The following is a 21,265-nucleotide window of genomic DNA, read 5'->3' as shown; positions in this document are numbered from 1 at the left end:
GTGACTTCCAGTAATATTCAATTTTCATTTTACTATATCATGGTATAAGTCCGTGGTTAGTTCTACCATTTTCTTCACTGTTGCTTTAAAGTAAAGGAAGTCTATACGGCATGCAACGGCATAAATACTGTGTTTGACATGGATTACATTTTCACATACCTAATACATCCAATTAAATAGCCAAATTTAAAATGAAACTCCATAATATTGCTTGCAGATTAACATTTATTGTTCAAGTTCGAACGTAACGAGATGTTATTCTTATATATTACAGTAATAATAAATAGCCTGGACAATCATATCCGAATAAATAAAATAATGTTGAACACAGACAAAAAACAAGTTCTCTCTTCTGAAATGTAAGTAAATATCTGAGATTGACTCTATATGTTAAATCCGTCTAAAATGGTCGAAGTTTAAAATAATTTTATAACAAGATAATATCAATAAATCCACATTGGACGAACTATATATATATATTTATATAAATACATCTATATCTGATGCAAACATTGCTTCTCTTTAAACTTCTACTATCACCTAGAGCCTAGATTTTTAAGGTTGTGATCCTCAAAGAAAGAATCATTTAATTCCACATAATAAGTACGAAATATAAAACTTAATATTAAATAAATATTATGCATATAATCAATAAAATAGAATTCACAACCGTGAGGCTCCAAAAAACAAGTTAAACCTTTTATGTAAGCATCCTAAAATTTATAAATTAACTTATGCAAAATGGAATGATAAATTCTATATTCAGGGATAGGATCAGACTTTAACTACCGAACATATTCTGTTGTGATGTGTCGTTTTCGAAATCGCTCCAGGCATTGTTCAGTTCCATGAAGATCAATTTTGCTAAGTTTTCGTTTTCTGTCCCCACTTGCTGCAACAATAGTAATTATCAAATCAGTGCACAAATGCAGCTAAAGCTATTTAATGGTGGGTACAGATCTGAGCATTCAGCACTTCATAAAAAACATGTGTGCGCAGAGAATTCGGCTAGATTCTGCCTTTTCTTCATCAATGCGCCGAATCCACCAAATCGACTATTCAGATCTGTACATACCATAATATATAAATTACACTAATGTGGGGGTCTAATGCGCCACCTGTAGTATCATGCACACACTATGTGATATATTCGAGCGGGAGCCATTAGAACAATGGTTTCCAACCAGTGGTTCGCCAGATGTCAAAATATGGTCCGCGAATGATATTAGCGGGCGGTGAGCCGTTGGTCGCCGTGCAGTGAGCGAGAAGAACTTAATTCAAATGATATAGAGAAGTAACTTGTTTCAAGAATCAAAAAATCGCAATTTCTCGCTTTGCAGTAGAATGAATTGACCGACATTTGGAATTGTTGTCAACTACTTGTGTTTGTTCGCTTTTTAGACGACGACAACATAATTAAAGAAGAATTATTAATTTCACGGGAACTGGAAACAACACCAAAAGGTATCGACGTCATGAACTCGATATCGGAATATTTTGAGGAACATAATTTTATATGGGATAAACTCGTTGCCCTCTCTACTGATGGTGCTCCAGCAATGTTGGGATCACGTTACTAATTACGATCACTACATTAATACATTTTTACAAAGCACTGCCCATGAAGCAACAAATAACGAGTGAAAAAAAGAAGTTGTTCTGTTTTGACAGACACTCCCTAGAAAGATTATTTTAAAATAAAAACTAAAATTAGCGAAGAAACCAGTTATTAAAGGTTCCTCAGAGTTTGATGAACAGAATCAATCTGTTAATAAAATTAATGAAAAAGCTTCCTTCAGGCACAAGAAGATGATTATTATTAGATAATAATAATCATCTAGATAGTGTGCGCTGATTTTTATTCAGACAGTCCTTCAAGAGAAGAGTGCAAAGAGAAGGCACAATGCGCTAGTTGCAGAGAATAGGCTCACATTAAATGCACTTCTGGTGAGAATGTAGTTAACTTTGCATGAACTTAAGAGTCCCACAGTTTTTGTTATGTTTTTGTTCCCATATTGCATATGTTTTACTATATAAAGATATGAATTGGTTCAAGCGACCCCCTTGAGTGGTTCATTAGACCCTACAGGCAGGGTAAGGCAAAGTAAATATATAATATAATATGCCTTTTTCATTATAAAGTAAATTTAGTATAGTAAATTTGCTTTAGTAGATTTGGTAAAGTTTTTTGATCCTAATATGCGGTCAAATAAATAAATCATTTAAGAATAACTCTTTCCTAATTTTTTCTTTGAAACGACCCTACATTGAATTGAACATAATCCCGATTAAGTGACTCCACTCTGCCCTATAAAGGCTACTATTTGGTGAAATTTATTTCTCAAATGGAAAGTTCAGTAATCAGCAGTAAAAAATAAAATAACTAATATTGACGAATCTAGAATAGTCGCAGTTGATCTTTAATAATAGAAATGTTAGATGAAGAAAGAATCTGCATAATAGTTGGGAAATAAACCATTTTCAGCCTGGCTTAATTTTCTGAAAAGTAAAAAGTTGAGATCAATCAAGGAGTATAAACCGCATAGAATTTTAAGAAATTTGAAGTTTCATCTGAGGTTCAAATTGATCATATAAGATAATCACCATGAACGTCTAATAATTATAAAATTTGGAAGAAAAAGAAAACTATTAACGAGGAATTTTCATATAGCTATAAGCTTTCATTGTTAGTTACCACTTGTGGCCCCAATGTTAGTTTAAACTATGTATAGATGCTAGTTTTATATACAAATAAATGACGATTATTTACGAAATCGATACGGGAACATGAACAGTTAGAATGATAAAAATGAGAGCAGTTGATCAACCAAAACAACTGCAGCTGATCGCCAAAAATGTGCATATTGGTTGGAAATAGAAAAGAAAGTTTGCAACATATGTATGTATTTATTTTCGTAATGGTTGATAATGAAGAAGAAAAATTATAATAACGGAACCACTCTCAACTCTATTCCTATTCTCTAACCTATTCTCAAAATTACATACAACGCCCCCAATATTTGAGCAAACACCAAACAAAATACGATCAAGAGCGATGATACGAGATTAGGACAGAAGAACAAAATTGTTCGTAAAGGACTTATCCAAAACATTTTGACTCTTTGTTTCAAATAGTTTTTTGAAATCTGCAGTCAACCGATTTAAACAATAAATAAGCAGCTGGCAAAATAAGGAGATAAAATATCTGAAATATGTTTAGTACCTAGATTTACACCTTTTGGCCAAATAGAATCGACCAATTTACTGGCAGGAATATCTACATAATTTGAATCATATTTTGTTTAAAACGTACCTTATCTGGATGTACAGCAAGACATGCTTTCCTGTAGGCCTTTTTAACATCAGTAGCTGACACTAACTGATGCATATCACATTTATTCCACTTCGTTCCCTCCCATAATATTGTATGCATCGAACATAATAACGCTCGAATGTTGTTCTTCTTTCCTTCTTTCTGTAATTTCATCATGCAATTAACAACCATACAATGAAGTGTTAAATTTTATACTTACCCATTCCATAACTTTAAGTTTCTCGGGATCCATATGAACCGCTAACTCTTCTTTCCTCATTTCATTAATAGACCTAGGGGTATTGTCCCTTTTAGCGGTAAACTTGTAGCCTTGCGATCCCAGCAAATCTCCAAAAATGTCATCGCTTTTTACTTTAGTTTTTGGGTCTTCTTTGTTCGTGTTTGATTTGTTCAGAGGCTCAAAATGGGACCTGTAAGTAAAGGTGAGTGAGATTATATTATAAAGTTCAACAGCTTATTTTATTGTATTTTTAATTATATATTTACCTATATATATTTAAATATATATATACTAAATATTGTAAATTATATATTTTAAATTATATATTAATTATTTATGTTTATAGGAACATCTTTTTATTTAAAAATATAAGTTAGCTGAAAGCAACGAAAACCACATTTAAATTAGCATTAAAAACTCGGAGATGAGCCAAGTGTTCGGAATGTTTCCAAGGATTGGAAGAGAAATAGTTAATATGAATTAGACCAGAACAACCATCTGCTGCTACAAAGACCAGCAGTAACGGAACCAGGTCAGCTACACTTAATGTGAAGGATATGGAATTGAAATTTGAATGAGTTTTTGCCTATTCACTAGTTCAGATATATGCTGCATAGCGTAGCTGATACATTCCCAAATAGAATGAAATGCAAAAAAAGGTCCCGACATCGATATCGTTGGTTTCCATAAAGAAAGGAAAAGTTGTAGGAAATGATACAAGATATTTTAACTAAACCTAATTACTATAACTGATATAGATGCATTTTGTGAATATATTATAATTTGGTGATACAGTTAAATGTCATTTCCGTTCATCTATTATAACTTTATTAAAACATTGGACGAATGACTCAAATATAATAATGCTCCTTACAAATCGTTCCTTGATTACCAAGCATGTTGAGAATTTTAATGCTCTTAGAAATTGGTTCGTTATGACTCCAAATTCCAATTATATTAGTATAACTGCAATTTGATAAAATAAAAAATTACTAGTCCATATTGACTAGTATTGCTCGATTATCGAATAATACTATTGTGATCAAAAGACGAAAAACTTATAGCATTGGTCATCACAAACTATTGGTTCTTCGTTACTTTTTCATCAAAAACTCAACTTACATCACTTCGCAACTGCCTTCTAAAACAAGCTCAAAAACATTTCCAAGTCATCGTTTTGAATCGATTGAGGAAATCAAAACCGAATTCAAAACGGCTTTGGAGGACATTCTCGAAATCTAATTCGGCAAGTCTTTTTTGAGGCAAGGGATTTTCTTTAAAGGGACAAAATAAGTTTAGAAATAAAATCGAAATATTGTATATCGATTAAAATCAAACATGAATTATAGTATCCATTATTATTTGATAACATCAGAAGACATTCTAACAAATGATACATTAAAAAGCCATCCTTTTGTACAAATTGAGGCATAAAATAAAAAAAATTGATGAAAATTGACAGAAAGTTACTCTTAGCAAAAATATTCATTTGAATGATTGATTTGATTATTTAAAATAATTTCTATTAAACAGATTATTAGACGAAAAACGATCAGACTCAAAACCTAAGAACTGTACTTGTTAGTCGGAAGATACTCCCAACTTGACTTAAGATCAAAAAGATTGATTCATATGGGGTTGCATTAATACATCAAACCAACAGTAATCCAACGTTGCAAAATAAAGCTCTTGATTAAACTTGTTCTTGTAAACAAATCCTTACAGCTGCGTAATCAACGAAGAACTGCACGTTGACCTCGAAGTCAAATAGATATGTATTAAAGAAAGAAGGTTGCTAAAACACAGAAACGTGCAAGCAATAGAGTTACTGGACAATGCGCAGGAAATCAGACGATTGAAGCGAACCAAACCACACAAACTTTTATAGCGTATGTTACACTTAACTTTAGCTTAAGTAGTTCAATTTAATTTTAGTTTGGAAAATACATACTGATGTATTTATCCTGCAGTCCTCTTGCTTGTGCATCGATACAACAGAACAATAGTAATAAATTAATTTCTAAATTAAGATTGTATCAAATATATAAAAAATTAAATAGATTATGGCCACATTAACATACACAGCCAAATCCTTTTATTCATTTATTCACAAGATTGTTTTGTATCAAAACGGAAAGAAAAAGATTCCTAGGTCTTCCTAGGTCTTACTGGTCTATAGATGATTAAATTAATAATTGAAAATAAGTTAAAATTGAGATAGATTTTTTGGTTTCAATACTGTCGCTGTGTTTGGAGAAATGTTGCTTATCCTAGAGAGGCAGTATCACAAGTTGTAATTATATACTATTAATAAATAACAAATAAATGAGTCTTATTGGCATCATACACAGTTCTTCCACTTAAAGAGCAACATGCTTATTATTATTGAGTCATTTTCTAAAATTTTCATTGAACATTATTGAATACAAGTTATTTTGAAGAAAATTAATCTAACTACTTAAAGAAATACTAAGCATCCAAAAACCATACTCTTAACTGAGTTATTCTGTTACCTGCTATAATCTGGTGCATTAGATTGCTTTGGTTGATGCTGAGGAGTCGTAGATGCCGACTGGCTGTAGGGAGTGTTAGGAGCGTCATTTGGAGTTCTATTACCACTATTTGGAGTCATTGATGGTTGAGGTGTCTGTGTCTTTTGTGCATTGGAACCAAAATTGAGACCGCTCAAGTTACCTATAACAGTTACAAATATTATTATAACGAAACACAGTTATAGAAGATTTACCGAAATCTGCAAAGAAGTCAGTTTTCTGTTCCGGAGCGTCGCTGCTTACAGTCTTATTTACTGGATATTGCCGGTTATTGTTCGCCGACGGAGTCGTGGCATTAGGTACACTACTCCACTTTCCTAGTAAGTTGGTGTTATCTCCAGATCCACCTAGTGAACCAAATGGGTCAAACATATTACTGGCAGTTGAGTTAGGAATGTTGTTGTTGTTAGGTTGAGCTGAAGCGAAAGCCGAAAATTCATTCAACTGTCCATCGCCTAAAACAACAAACTTAGTGATACAATGTTGCCAGAGGGCTTGATAAAGACATACCTAAACCGCTAAGGAGATCAAAGTTCGAGCTTGGTGAGGGTTTCATAACATTATGGTCGACCGTAGATGCTGTGTTCAGATTCAGTAGATCCACAGCTTCCTCTACTATTTTTATTTCAGTCTTAACATCGCCTTCATCGACGTTTGGCTGTAAACTGCTTTGTGTGTTACTTTCAGCTTCTTTAACGTGAGCTGGACTCCTGATAGGAGGTGACTGTCCTACTTTAGGCATTTCAGGCCTGGGAGGTCTTTGCACTGGTTTTTTACTAGGTTTACTCTTAAAATTGTCAATGGTTTCATCTTTTTCAATTTGCGACGTGAATAAAGTACTGGATGTACGTTCCGTTTGATCGATGTGCCACGGCGCTGGTTGGGACAACCTTTTCTCGACGTCGCTCACAAATACATTTAATATTACCGTGAAACCTTGTGGATAATGATCTTGACCATCTGCCAATTCGTCCAGTTCTGACTTAGGAAAACGTATCGACGTTTCCTCTTCCGGTATGTATCCAGTATGAAACTGCACCTGACATATTTTTATTCCAGTGGCTTTGCCTTGGGTCATTACACCACCGAGGATATTTCTGGCATGATAAATTACTATACATACATCTCCGCATATCGTGGTGTTAAGTGGAAGCAAGCATTTTCCATCTGACATGTTATATAAACGCATCTTCTCGTAATCTTGTAAAGTCGAGAGCATGCATCTGTTCTCGCTGTACACCTCGACGTATGGTCTACAGCCGTCACGAACTTTGGTGAACAATGGAATAGGTTGCATTTGAAGTGAGACCAATGTGATTTGATTATAATGGGGGTATAATGGAGGATTTCTTACTATATCAGCAAGGTAATACAGATACCTAAAAGATATATTATAATTAGGAATTTAAATATGTATGAATAATGAGGTGTGGAAAAAGTATTCGCGGTTCTTTTTTTTTTGTTTTTCAAAATGAATTTATTCATATACATTTCAAAGGCTAATCAATTCAATGATGTATATACAATTTTGATCGAAGATCTTTTGTCACTTTTCTTGCAAAACCAAAATTCCGCTAGTTTAGAATTTTTGAGGTTTCTGGGCAAAAAATTGAACCAAGTAATAAACACATGCCTTTTTCAAAATGGAGTCATCATAATTTCCACTTTGCATTTACCTTCCTTGGCATCAATACAGATTTTGCAACCATTCACATTACGATTTCACAAACATCGCTCGTAATAATTCTTTTAAAAAATGGCGACATTTCATTTCGCCTCAGCAGCTTCGTCTGGTTTAAGTCACGAGTGAAGAGGTATTATATAGGTATTATAAGGCAAAGTATTATGAGACAATTTAGTAACTTAATATAGGTATAGAGATTTCTACATCGTTAAGATTATGGACCGTAGTTGCTACCAATAAAAGTCAATTTCTCGTCCTAACATATATTACGTATATCTCAATTATTACCTTAATTCGGAAGGCCTCATATCAGGTGGACACCTCTTAACGGCAAACATTTGCAAGGCATCCTCTGGTACTTCATATAAACCTGCATATATCATCAGAGCACACACCAGAGTTGCTGAAGTCGCTTTACCATCGGTGCAGTGTACAACAACGGCATTACGACTATCCCCTGTAATTTCAAATAATTAATACTGTTAAATAAAGTCTATATATACCTATAACCATTATAATATTTTATTAAACTTAATAAAATACTTACCAATGAAACATTTCAATACAATTTCACTATCAAATTGTTATCAAGTAGTTTAGATACTAAAAGTATGTATTTATTCAATAAGCCCTATTTGATATATGTGTACAAATAAGTTTTGATGGATTTACAAAGATATTTATTAATATTAAATCACACCGGGCCATCTGTACTCATGTTACTATAGTAACCATATTCATGTTAAGGGGCCATATATTTTTAAAATGCGTCATTTCATTCAATCGTAAAGGATATTTTTTTCTGCCCTGACCATATCAAACTTTGTGCCAACAAAACACTATTTACGTGAAACGCTGCTTTTTGATTTTAATTTAAAAAGTGACTATACCTACTTGAGTAAGACAAAACTATTATTGGGTAACGTTACTAACTGTACATGAACATTGAAATGAAAGAAACCTTTGCTACATGTTGTAAAAGTTGTCAAGAAAACTTTGGAGAAGCTTTAATAGGTTTTACATTTATTCTTGGATTGGCTCAAAAACGAGTATTTTTCAACCCGTATTATGACTTAAAGAAAAATTCTAGATAATGAAGACTCATATATATTGTACTAACTTCTTTAAAAAAGTCTCAAGATTACCAAAAAAACCTTAAAAAACATGTAGGATTTGCGTCATTATACTTATTATTAAGGGTCGATGTTAACGCTCGTTTAACTCATGTATTATTTATTTAGTCACTGATGCCATAATTAGTTATAATTAAGCGGCAGGCCCAAATGATAAAACCTTTCTCATCAAAATAAGTGTTCGTTAGTACAAACGTAATGAGGTGGCCTTTCTAAGTCGACTTTTTAGCGTTCGGTGACCAAATTTCAGATAATCGCTTGGGAAAACAATCAGCCAACTAGTACACCAAAGGAATGTAAGATCAATCGAAAACATCGCCACTACAGGGGAACTCCATTCCAAGGCAGCCAATTCCACACTATGCACAAAAATTTGGCTTAATACAGTGTTTAACGTTAGCATTGCGCTGGTGCAAGTTTCAACTAAACCAGGAGCTCATAAAAAGACGATCATACGAGGTTAAACAGGTGGTAATGTATTTAAAACTTATTGTTTGATGAGTATTTCGAATCGGCGATCAAAATCTGAACAGCTTCAACAATGAACATTCCAGAACGAAAATAATTGATTTCTTTAGGCTTATATTGAAAGATATTGGCGTGGACAACACATGGTTCCAACAGGATAGTCCTACAAGTCACACAGCGGACACCACAATGAACATTATGTTGGCATCAGATATATTTCACAAAGGTGACGCAAATTGGTTATCAAGATCGTATAATTTGACCCCGTATTTTCTTTAGGGTTTTCTGAAACGATAGGTTTGTACAGCCAAGCGACAATTGACCGATATCTTTAATCCTGCTTGATGAGCACATACAATGTTAATTGTAGTTTAAAAACACCAAACAGGGCACCCATCTCAGCTAATGACATGCTTCTGTCACAGAAATAAGCTCTATTTATAATAGTAATACAAAAAAATTATATATATATATATATATATATATATATATATATATATATATATATATATATATATATATATATATATATGTGTGTATATATTTAAATGAAAGAGTGCAAAAAGTGTATCCAAAAAATCACAAAACAAAAGTATTTAATAGTATTTAAATATGCTGGACCCCAAATTTGAAGTGACCTAAGCGAGCTCATTTTTGGCAATGACAATTGGTTTTTTAGTCATTTTGCCAAAAAAACACTACGCCCTAGTTATTCAAGATTTTTCTATATCACACTAAATGAATTTTGGATAGAGACAATGCAATATTCATAAGAAATAACCCTATAATATTACTGTAAGCAACATTTGATCCTGACACCTAATCCATCCGTCTGATAGAGCTGCGTCGCAGTCTCAAGATTACGCTCTGAATGATCCAACAGGAACCACATTACGCGGATTCAGCACCTAGATATAGGCTTAATTTATAGTTCTGTTTTGATGCTTTGTGTATCGCCGCCACGAAAGGAATACCTTCGAGCGGCATACAATTTTGTTCAGAATAAATCGTTGACCAGTATACATCTTTTATTTTAATTATTGACCTTTTGGCGAATTAATTGGGAATTAAGAATTTATCTTAATTACATTACATACTTTGTTATTGCTTCAACCACATTACATTTTAAAAGTTTCACGCTCAAAAATATTGGAAACTCGTGGAAACTCTTAGCTAACATCGGTTATTACCTGCTAAGTATTTATACACGTCCTCGCAAAGTAGATAGATGGCGTTAAGTAACGGCGCCTTAAAATGATCCGGATAGGCGAATGAACAATCTAAAATTCTCGATTGGCCAAACTTCGATTGATAGTGTTTATTGGTCAAATTATACACGGAGTATCTGAAAAAATCTTCTGTTTTCTAGTTTATTTCCTTTTGTGCAAAAACATACTTATTGTTGGGATGCCTGGAATCTAAGTATAAACGTACGTCCTCGATGTGATTCGTTTTGTATGCCGATTCTAATCCTTCAGAAGGGTAAGACATCACAATTATTCGGGATGTGATATAGTGGATATCTAGATCGGTTCGTCCCATACTTCTGTGTAAGACATATACAGCATTAACTTTATTCATGAGTTTAATAAGTAACTTACTGTTGCATAGTTGCCATTACTTTTGAACTTGTATCTTTTAGATTCTTCAGGAAGCTTCCGGCACCTCCTTTAAGAGAAGAAAATAAACCAGCTTGTTTTGTTTCTGCGGGCCTCTGAAGAACTTGTGCATGTGATGTAGGAGTTACTCTCTGATTAGGCACCGATGCAACCTGCAACAACACATGTATAATATATGTGTATTTACATAACTGAGATTAAAGTCCAATAAATACAAAATAATCATATTACATATATTACCGGTTGTGGAGGTCTCTCAGGTCTTGTACCATTAGAAACATGAGCTGGACTTGGTGGTGGCGGTTGGGGTCTTGGTGGGGGAACTCTTTGTGGGGGTACATTAGTTGGATTTTCTTCATTATCCTTGAAAATGTAAAATAAAATTGACTACATTTTAAAATTAACCTTCTTACTTGTTCCTCAACTTTCACAACAGCTTTAAATGGTAAAGGAGATCTCAAATCGAAAGAATATGATTCTGCTATAGCTGCCAGTCTTTCCATAATATCGGAAATCTTAAGTCTATTTTCTGGGTTTGTTTGGAAACATCCCTCTAAAAATTAACACATGGCCATATTCTATATACCATAATATATAAGGTTACTTACTAATAATTTCATGGAAGCAAGAATACCTTGGATCAGGTGGTAAAATATAGTTACCATTAATTATTCTTAATTTAGCACTATCATCATAGGGATGTTTCATATAACATAATGTATATAATATGCAACCTAAAGCCCATATATCAACTGGTGGGCCAATAAAGTAGTTATTCCATGTATCAACCATTTCTGGAGCACGATACATGGGAGTTGTAAATTGAGCCATCTAAAACCTCATATTTTCAAAATTTTTAAACTCCTTAAATTTAATAACACTAATTGTTATACATTATCTTCCAAAGCAGCATGTTGATTTGCAGACCAAGTCAAATCAGGTCGATGAATTTCAGTAGTTGCTGAACCAAAATCACATAATTTTATAGAACCTTCAGATCCAATAAGCAGGTTCTCTATCTTAAGATCTCTATGGATAATTGGTGGAGTTTGAGAGTGTATGTGGGAAACAGCACTACATGTTTGATAGAATATTTTTGTGATTGTTTCTGCATTAAAAGCCGTTGTTCTAGATTGTAGTATATTCACTAGTGAACCACCTAAAAAGTACCTTATAATCATTAATTCATATAGTACATGTAGTCATTAAAATTTACCTGGACATAGTTCTGTGACAAGTAAAAATTCATATTGCCCATGAGTGGTTTGTGACTTATCTAAAAATGATACTGAAAAAAATTGTATTATATTTTGGTGTCCAGATATATGTTTCAATATGTTAATTTCTTTGATAATGTTCTTTTTTGCTTCTTCATCAGCTGCCAGTAGCCTCTAAAATAACAAGAGTAATTTTTTTTTAAACAATCAGAATAACAATTATACTTTTAATGCATATTCAGTCCCTCTAGTAATATCTTGTGCAACGTAAACAATAGCAAATCCGCCTACAAATAAAACGTTATTCTATATAAAGATCAATACCCAAAATTTACCTTCTGCTATAACTCTTTTAATTTTCAATTTTACATTTGAAATTTCAACAATTTGGCCTACAAAAGCGTTTTCACTGGAATTATTCGTAGGTCCACTAAAATACTCAAATGCTGACTTAAATAAGTCACTCATTTTTATTCATGGAACTTGTGTAAAATAAAATTCCTTCCTATATTCTTACTATTTTTCTTGGACTTCAAAAGTCAAAATCTGACAATGACAGTGGATTTGACGCCCCCACTTGACGTCATACAATTTGCATAATTTCATTTTCTTGTCGATATTAAGATTTTTAAAATAAATTTGTTAAAATCTGTCAAATGTATTATTTTGTAGTGAAATCTCTATACTCCTGAAAGTTTGGTAATAAAATTGAGTTGCATAGCATTACTATTTTTATATTAAGTATGCAACCCAGAATGATTGCAGAATACAATAATTATCTAAAGGTAATTTTTCGCAATATTTGAACTGTGATTAATTGGTATAATTATTGGTAATTAATTACAACTTTCTATTTGTTATTATTTATAATTTATCGACTTAAACCAATCTAAAGAACAATAGGTGATATGTTAATATTTCATAGTTATCGGTGAAATTCTTAATGAAATACCGTTTTTTTTTTAAATTTTTTGCTTTTTGTTATTCCCATTATTCCTATTCCAACGTCCTTTATGGGTTTTATTTATATTTTGTGTTGTATATGTACGACATATTGTAAAAAGTTAATGATCATAAAATAGAGGGACTGTTTCTCTATTCTATGCTTAATGATATTTATTTAAAATTTCTCTGCGACTGCCATTGTGATTTTATAAGAGCTATTATTATTATTATTATTAATTATTCAGAAATAAAGAAATAAAGGTATTGGTACAAAATTTATATTGTTTTTGTTTAGGTTTGTTTAAGGTAATTTGATACTCGATATAAATGTCGTTTTATGGAACGTATGTAAGTAGATCAGCGAGAAAATAGAATCTAAAAATAGTTTGTAGGCATCCAAATTCGAAAATACTCTACGGTCTGGCTTAAACAGGCACAGTTTCCCGTGGAAAAATGAGAACCATCGCGAGGTGGGGTTATGTAAAACAAAGGTCAATAGTAAAAAATGTAACTATTTATTATTAGAATGTTGCAACATTGGATGAACTCAATGTAATCACAGGGTCGTGTACATAACGATAGATGGCCAGTTTACATTTATCTCTTTATTAATACATGTTTAGACGGTATGATAGAAATGAAATCAGGAAAAAAGTTAATTTATTTAGGCGGCTTCACCTTCACCTTCTTCTTCGGTGGAGGCAGTCAACAGGGTGATGAGGGCTTGGGTGTCGATTTTTCCGTTGTCGTCGATGTCCATGGCATCGAAGGCATCGTCGACCTCCTTGGCGGAGAATTTGTCACCCCAGGTCATGAGAGCGTGACGGAATCTGTAACGGATTTAAAACGTTGGTTTTTGGTTTACTTCATGTATATGTTACCGCATACTTCTCGCTGTCAATAGTGCCGTTGTCGTCGAAAGATTTGAAGGCAGCTACGACAACTTCATCATCATCGGTGCCACCAGAGTCAGCCATGCGGGAACCGAACAAGCCCAACAATTGGGTGAAGTTGATTGGTCCGGGTGCTTCATGGATCATCTCGTCCAATTCCTTCTCGTTGGCGATCTTACCGACGGCATCGAAGGTGGCCCTAAGGTCTTCTTTACTGATGATTCCGTCTTTGTCGTGGTCCATCAGTTGGAAGGCTTCCTTGAACTCGGCAACTTGGTTCTGAAAGGGAGAGCTGGCGGATTAGCCGGACTACGACCGTCGTATTCGGATCGGCGTACCTGCGAGAACATAGAGAAGACATTGGAACCAGAGCGCTTGGCTTTCTTGGAAGAACTCTTGGACGATGTTCTGGTCTCGGCGGCTGGGGCTGGTGCGGCAGCTGGTGCTTCAGCTGCTGGCGCTTCTTCCTTCTTCTTCTTCTTGACCTTCTTTTCTTTGTCCGCCTTAAATGAATAAAATCGTTAGAGAGCACTTCGTCATTTTCGGGGCACTGGACGCGTTCACGACGTGGTTCGTACACCATAACGCACTGTTATAATCCACGGTAACTGAACGGCGATACTTACCATCTTGTCGTCGATGTTAGTTCTCCTCAAAACACCAGCGACTGAAGTTTTTCAATTCGACCACAGACTTAAATAACTTCAAAACCGCGTTGCCCAACCTTCCGATTTCGCGCAGGCCTTATATAGTGCCAGCTCAAAATAGATCCAGATAGTAGCCTCATGTTATACCTTAGCATTTTAAAATTGGTTTTGCTTTTGAAGCCATAAGTCGGATTTTACACTTTTTACTATCAAAACTGTTTTTTTTAATTTGAAATATAATACATACTGGTTACTAATATTAACTAATTCTGTAGAACAGTTGTCATATTAATTTTATTGCCTCATTATTTACCATTATTTGTTATTTAAATTGTGTTTTTGTTTTCAACCGTATTAGAGTGTATTTCATATATTATTTTAGATATTATATGATATTGGGTCTAGTTTCTCGGTTTATTTAATACATATATATTATATTTAATGATAAATATCTAATACTGTTATTAACTAAATCTATAAAACTTTTTTATATTGTTTCCTGAATCATATTACTTTTTATTTAAATTGTATTTTTGATTCAGAATATATTTTCTATTAATTTCACTAATATTGTTACTAACTAATTCATTCTCAAGTTTCAACAGTATTAGAGTGTATTTCATATATTATTTTATATATAATATGATATTGTGTAAAATTTTTCAGTTTATTTAATACATATATATTATATTTAATGATAAATATCTAATAGTTATTAACTAAATCTATAAAACTTTTTTGTATTGTTTCCTGAATCATATTACTTCTTATTTAAATTGTATTTTTGATTCAGAATATATTTTCTATTAATTTCACTAATGGTATTGCTAACTAATTCATTCTCAAGTTTCAACAGTATTAGAGTGTATTTCATATATTATTTTAGATATTATATGATATTGTGTCTAATTTCTCAGTTTATTTAATACATATATATTATATTTAATGATAAATATCTAATACTGTTATTAACTAAATCCATAAAACTTTTTTATATTGTTTCCTGAATCTTATTACTTTTTATTTAAATTGTATTTTTGATTCGGAATATATTTTTTATTAATTTCACTAATATTGTTACTAATTCATTCTCAAGTTTCAACTGTATTAGAGTGTATTTCATATATTATTTTATATATTATATGATATTGTGTCTAATTTCTCAGTTTATTTAATACAGATATATTATATTTAATGATAAATATCTAATACTATTATTAATTAATTCTATAAAACTTTTATCATATTTATTTTGTTGCTTTATTATTTGTTATTATATTGTTTCCTAAATCATGTTATTTTTTATTTAAATTGTATTTTTGATTCGGAATATATTTTCTATTAATTTCACTAATGTTATTACTAACTAATTCAAGTTTCAACAGTATTAGAGTGTATTTCATATATTATTTTAGATATTATATAATATTGTGTCTAATTTCTCAGTTTATTTAATACAAATATGTTACATTTAATGAGATTAATTTTTAAACAACTATAACAATACTATAATATATTATATGAAGTTAACTTGTTTTGTGATCATAAAGATAAATATCTTTTTTACATTTAGTATACCAATTAGCTAATTATTATATATATTAACTTTAACAATGTGAATTTTATATTATTTATCTTATGTTCACTATTTTTGAGATCATTTAAATTATATATACACTTGCTGCATTTTAAATTAAATAGACACAACTACTAATACGAATTTTAAAAATTATGAAATAATGTATTCAAATAATTAATTTAATAATATAGTTACATTATACATTTAAATCAAATTTAAATTATTAGAATATCTTAAATTGTTCCTTCTTGTAAACGAATATTTTTATTATGTTTTCAGCTTTTGCTATATATAAAAATCTTATATTTCCTACTTATCAATTTGATTCTTTCTTCTCATATTTTTCCTATATTAACCAACTATTAATAATATTACTATTTGTTCAATTTTTGCTGTTAGAGAAGGTACTTTTTATGATATTCAATTTAATAAAAGTTTTAATTTCTACCAGATAGGTTAGTAAAGTTATGTGATTGACATTTGATGGATTTTGACGTTTCAATTTACAAATGACAGTTTATTAACTACGGACTATCCGATTTTAATAAAATAAGCGCAAGATTATATATAGAAATATTTATTTTATTTTTTTAAAATATTTATTATAGCAATATACTAAATTAACACTAATAAGCTATTTGTTTTTAACTTAACATGCTACGGTTTTGAGATTACAAAGAACATGTTCTACTGTAAACACTTTGGGCTTAACAGCTATGTCATTGTTTTTAGTTTTTAATCTGCTCTGAGTTTTACTTATAACTTCACTGAACTAGATCAAATTGCTTTACTCCCTTTGATCTTTAGATATCCTCTGTAGAACCTCAACAATGATGTGCTGATGGAGTCTGTGTTCAAGTCTTTGGACATAGTCCTTGACAGCATTATTTACAATTTCTACCTCCAAGTCTTTATGCAGATTGTCGTTAAGAATGTACCATAAACCATCAATATTAATTACCCCGTAGTACCTTGTTTTGTAATATTTGTGTAATATTTCTATATTTTTATTGACTTGTACAACCCCAGAGTTGATTGCTAAATATCTGCCCAATAACCAGTACATTTTAGCAATAGAGAAATATTTAATTTAATAAATCGTCTTCGTATAGCTTTAAAAACAATAAAACAAAGTTTTAGCTTCTGTCAGTTACGTTAAAAAAAGTTGTATGATTGACATTTCTCGAATTTTGACGTTTCAATTTTTACATGACAGTTTGTTAATTTCGGACTATCTGATTTGAATAAAGGAGAGATTATATATAGAAATACTTATAAAAAGACTTTAATGGAATCAAAAACATACTTTGGATTTATATAATAAAACTGAGCCTTTGCCAAGTTTCAGGGTGTTGGCATTTTAATGCGTGAATCAGTGTTGTTCCGTGTATTTCAGTTACAACTAGAATTGTACAATAAATTTGATTTACTTCAAAATATATTAGGATAAAAAAACGGTTTTCTTTCTATAACAACATTTTCGGGTTAGTTCTTAATTCCAACTGATCAACTAGTTAAAGCAAACCATACCGGTTAAAATAGTAAAATTTATTTTATAGAGTTTATATTTCGAATAATTCTTAGAGTTAGTCCTCTTTAATGTTATGGATAAGATTTTTGTTGATGATTTTGTGACAATTGGAGTTATAATCGTTTACACATATTTTACGTTAATCAAGTACTAATTTATTTGCACCCTAATAATTTATTATATTATACTTAGTAGTAATAAAAGTTATGACGTTTCATTGACATAATTATAGAAAAATATCGGCGGTGAAAATTGATATGCAAAACCAATTAAGAAGCAAAAAAAATGTTTTCAATTCAGTAAAGCCCTGCTTATCTATTAATAGTTCATATGCATTACTAATTTGGGATACTTCGTGACGCTGACACAAATAAATTTAAAAATAGGAACGTCGACCTTTTTTTTCGGCATTCTTCAATATCGAAGTTTTTATTGTTATAATTTTGCGTTTTGTATTGGAAGTACCAATTAAATTTTACAGTTTTTTTAATCGATAATTACGCCTTTATTGTAAAAGAACAGTATCATATTTGTACTATTTTTAATATAAATATTGTCAATTTTTGAATTATCACTAATTGTTATTTCTTCCCCTCTATCTGATACTGCGCAGGTACCATGTCGTAAAAATGCCATAATATGTCTTTTCAATAAAACAGCCAATGCACGACATCAAAATTTATGACGTCAGCACGGCACACTGTTGCCACTAACTTTGAATTTAGTTTTTTTTATTAGTTACATATTACATTAGATATGCTTAGTACAATCTTAATTTACAAATTAATTTATTACTACTGTTCTGTCGTACTTTGATTAATACACAAGCAAGGCGAGTACGGGATTAATAGATCGGAAGTTATTCGGAAGTATATCATAGTGCAGCTCTTCGATGGTTACGTAGCGATAAGCATTGGTAATTAATTGTAGAACTTTATTTTGGGTATGTTGGATTACTAGTTGGTTTGATGTCTTAGTGCTACTCCATAGATCCAAATTGGCTTTATGATTGACTGATAAACCGATCTCTTTAATTTTAGATCAAATTGAGAATATGTTCCGATTAACCAGTACAGTTACTTGACTTTGAGTCTAATCTGATCTGCTTTTTGTCTAACATGATGTTTCCAGTGTAATCTACCATCTGTCAAGTGATATAATTAGGTTTTTGTCATTTCGCCGCAACCCAAAATTAACATAGACAGATTTGGAGACACTAAGGTTCATTTTCCAGCCTTAGACAGAGATACATCTTTTGCCACAATAACTGTGTAGTCAGCAAATGTTCCAAGTACTGTTTCTTTTGTTGTTGGGATATCAGCAGTATATAGCAGATATAGGAGTGGTCCCAAGACACTACCCTGTGGGACTCCACGCGAAATAAGTTTAAGTATTGAGAATGCCCATTTATGTGAGACTGTAAATTTTCGTTCTTATTCAGTTTGCTCATTTTGTATATTAATCCCATACCCGTTCAAAACTTCGTGAGACGTCCAGGAATATTGCAGGGCAGTATTTTTTCTTCGAATGCCTATTCAACAGCCGCTGTTACTCTGTGCATTTGGTCAATTCTCGAGTGGAATTTTGATTTACACTAATGTTTTGAAGAATTTTATAAACATTTGACAACAGGGTCACCCAATACCAAAACAACACGAATTTTATAGACTGGTTCGATTACATGTTCCAGCGCATCAGACAGCATCCTGTCTCTTTTTAACTAGAGTAAAGTGAAAAGAAATCCCCTCCGAATTTTACACTTTTTCAAACTGCATTTGGTAGTATATTTAACGCTGTCTATAAGGTGCATTGACTTTTTTATTAGGACTATATATTTTGACGACATTTTTGAATAGATCCAATTTTTAATCTAATATTAGCATACCATATACATTTCTACAGAAAATATTGTTTCATTTCGCGTCTATACATTTGTGAATTTGTATTTAACACGTGACATAATTTACAAACAACGTGGAAAAACATAAAATGTCTATAATAATTTATAAATTATATTAATTATTATAATTATTTAATATAAATAAATTATAAGGTACAGTATATGACAAAGATTCCCGTATAGATAAATGAAAATGAAATGAAATGAAAATGAGTGTCAACAACAAAATGTCGAGAAACTGGGTGACAAGAAGGAGTAAAACAGTTGAAGCGTATAAAGAAAATTAGAGATAAAGGCACAACCAAGTTTTGTATTGAATTTGGAGCCATTAGTAGAAGTATGTTTGTGCTCCGGAAGGTTTATATGTATAATACATGCATAATATACTAAGGCAACATTGCTAATTTTAGAGGTTTCTAACGTGATGTCCTAAATTAACCTATTTCTTTAGGCTTATTTAGCAATTAGCAAAAACGCTGCCTAACCCTACGAGTTAGATCAAATTAATGTACTACAGTATTGTACACCATAAAAAGGTCTACAAAAAAGTCCGCGATGGTATATGTTTATCTTTTAGGGATAACCCACATTAACCATTTTTATTGTTTACTTTTTACGTGAGAAAATGGCTTATTTACGAAGCTATTTTAAGCAATACGGCATTAATCCTTATCTAATTAAGTACCTTAAATACAGTGTGCAATTAACATAGATCAATATGGTTCCTTACAGCATGTAAATTAAACAAATATTTTCGGAGATATTACAAATTTAAAATTTGCGTTTAAAAATGTGTAATGTAATAAAAATTGTATGAATTTAGATATTCCAAAGATAGCAGGAAATCTTCATAGTAAGTATAGGGGAAGAGGAATTGTTTTACTCCAAATTTAATGCGTGCAGGCCAAGGGCAGTAATGAATGAACCAAAAATACTGGATCGATTTTAATCATGTTTTCATTGAGTGACATAGGCATATATATTTTATGCCCGTGCAAAGTCGGAGCGGGCCGCTATGTTTTTATATACAACGTTCATATTTTTTCTGTAGTGTATTTAATTTAGTATCAGCATTGCACCCGTGCGAAGCCGGGGCGGGTCGCTAATAATAATATAAGGGAAGCAGTGAAAATACGGGTTGGAATTTTTGGAAAATTGAACAAAGAGTAAATGAAGGGAGGTATATCCAATTTCGGAGAGCAAGTCAGATATTAAAGAGCTATTATTGGGAATACGGATAGAGGGAAGGCAGTCGAGGGTGAGAGGATGAATCTATGAAGAGACTAGCTAAATAGAGAAATCAATTTTACAGCGAATTTAAGGGACAGATCAATTCGGAGCTATGTGAGAGGGATGGTAGATGTAAGGATACACACAATTATTGCCGGTGATGATCGGAAGGTACCCAATGATCTATTAGTAAAATTGTAAGAAACTGATACTGTCCACGACATGTAAAATTGTTGCTTCTGAATTTTATGGACAATTAAGGAATACTTGGACGTCAACCTTCGCGGGAAGAGGTCTAAAAAGTGATGGATTT

The 21,265-nt window shown here is 31.9% G+C and overlaps 2 protein-coding genes and 1 long non-coding RNA gene across 3 annotated transcripts; all 3 read right to left on the bottom strand.

Annotated features, from left to right (window-relative positions):
* Positions 1–207: 207 nt before the first annotated feature.
* On the bottom strand, positions 208–12,782 carry aux (cyclin-G-associated kinase). The gene is made up of 17 exons (XM_076410174.1): positions 12,563–12,782; positions 12,453–12,514; positions 12,227–12,401; positions 11,904–12,169; positions 11,619–11,841; positions 11,424–11,563; positions 11,251–11,373; positions 10,993–11,162; positions 10,788–10,937; positions 10,582–10,736; positions 8,079–8,247; positions 6,617–7,485; positions 6,301–6,561; positions 6,068–6,248; positions 3,534–3,744; positions 3,314–3,475; positions 208–892 (listed from the first exon to the last, which is right to left on the bottom strand). Exons 1-17 carry the CDS (start codon positions 12,693–12,695, stop codon positions 782–784), a joined length of 3,561 nt encoding a protein of 1,186 aa, XP_076266289.1. The 5' UTR covers positions 12,696–12,782; the 3' UTR covers positions 208–781.
* Positions 12,783–13,671: 889 nt separating this feature from the next.
* Positions 13,672–14,817, bottom strand: Mlc2 (myosin regulatory light chain 2). The gene is made up of 4 exons (XM_076410249.1): positions 14,692–14,817; positions 14,404–14,568; positions 14,061–14,344; positions 13,672–14,002 (listed from the first exon to the last, which is right to left on the bottom strand). The coding sequence occupies exons 1-4, from the start codon at positions 14,692–14,694 to the stop codon at positions 13,837–13,839; spliced, it is 618 nt and encodes a 205-aa protein (XP_076266364.1). The 5' UTR covers positions 14,695–14,817; the 3' UTR covers positions 13,672–13,836.
* A 111-nt stretch (positions 14,818–14,928) lies between these two features.
* On the bottom strand, positions 14,929–17,835 carry LOC143200027 (uncharacterized). The gene is made up of 2 exons (XR_013006604.1): positions 15,925–17,835; positions 14,929–15,170 (listed from the first exon to the last, which is right to left on the bottom strand). It is a non-coding gene; the product is annotated as an uncharacterized LOC143200027 (long non-coding RNA).
* Between the last annotated feature and the right edge of the window lie 3,430 nt (positions 17,836–21,265).

This window comes from Rhynchophorus ferrugineus, unplaced genomic scaffold, assembly GCF_030347505.1.
Source record: "Rhynchophorus ferrugineus isolate W39M unplaced genomic scaffold, kcgeb_rfMv2 rfM7, whole genome shotgun sequence".
Lineage (NCBI taxonomy): Eukaryota > Metazoa > Arthropoda > Insecta > Coleoptera > Curculionidae > Rhynchophorus > Rhynchophorus ferrugineus.
This window is presented reverse-complemented; position numbering and strand designations above follow the sequence as displayed.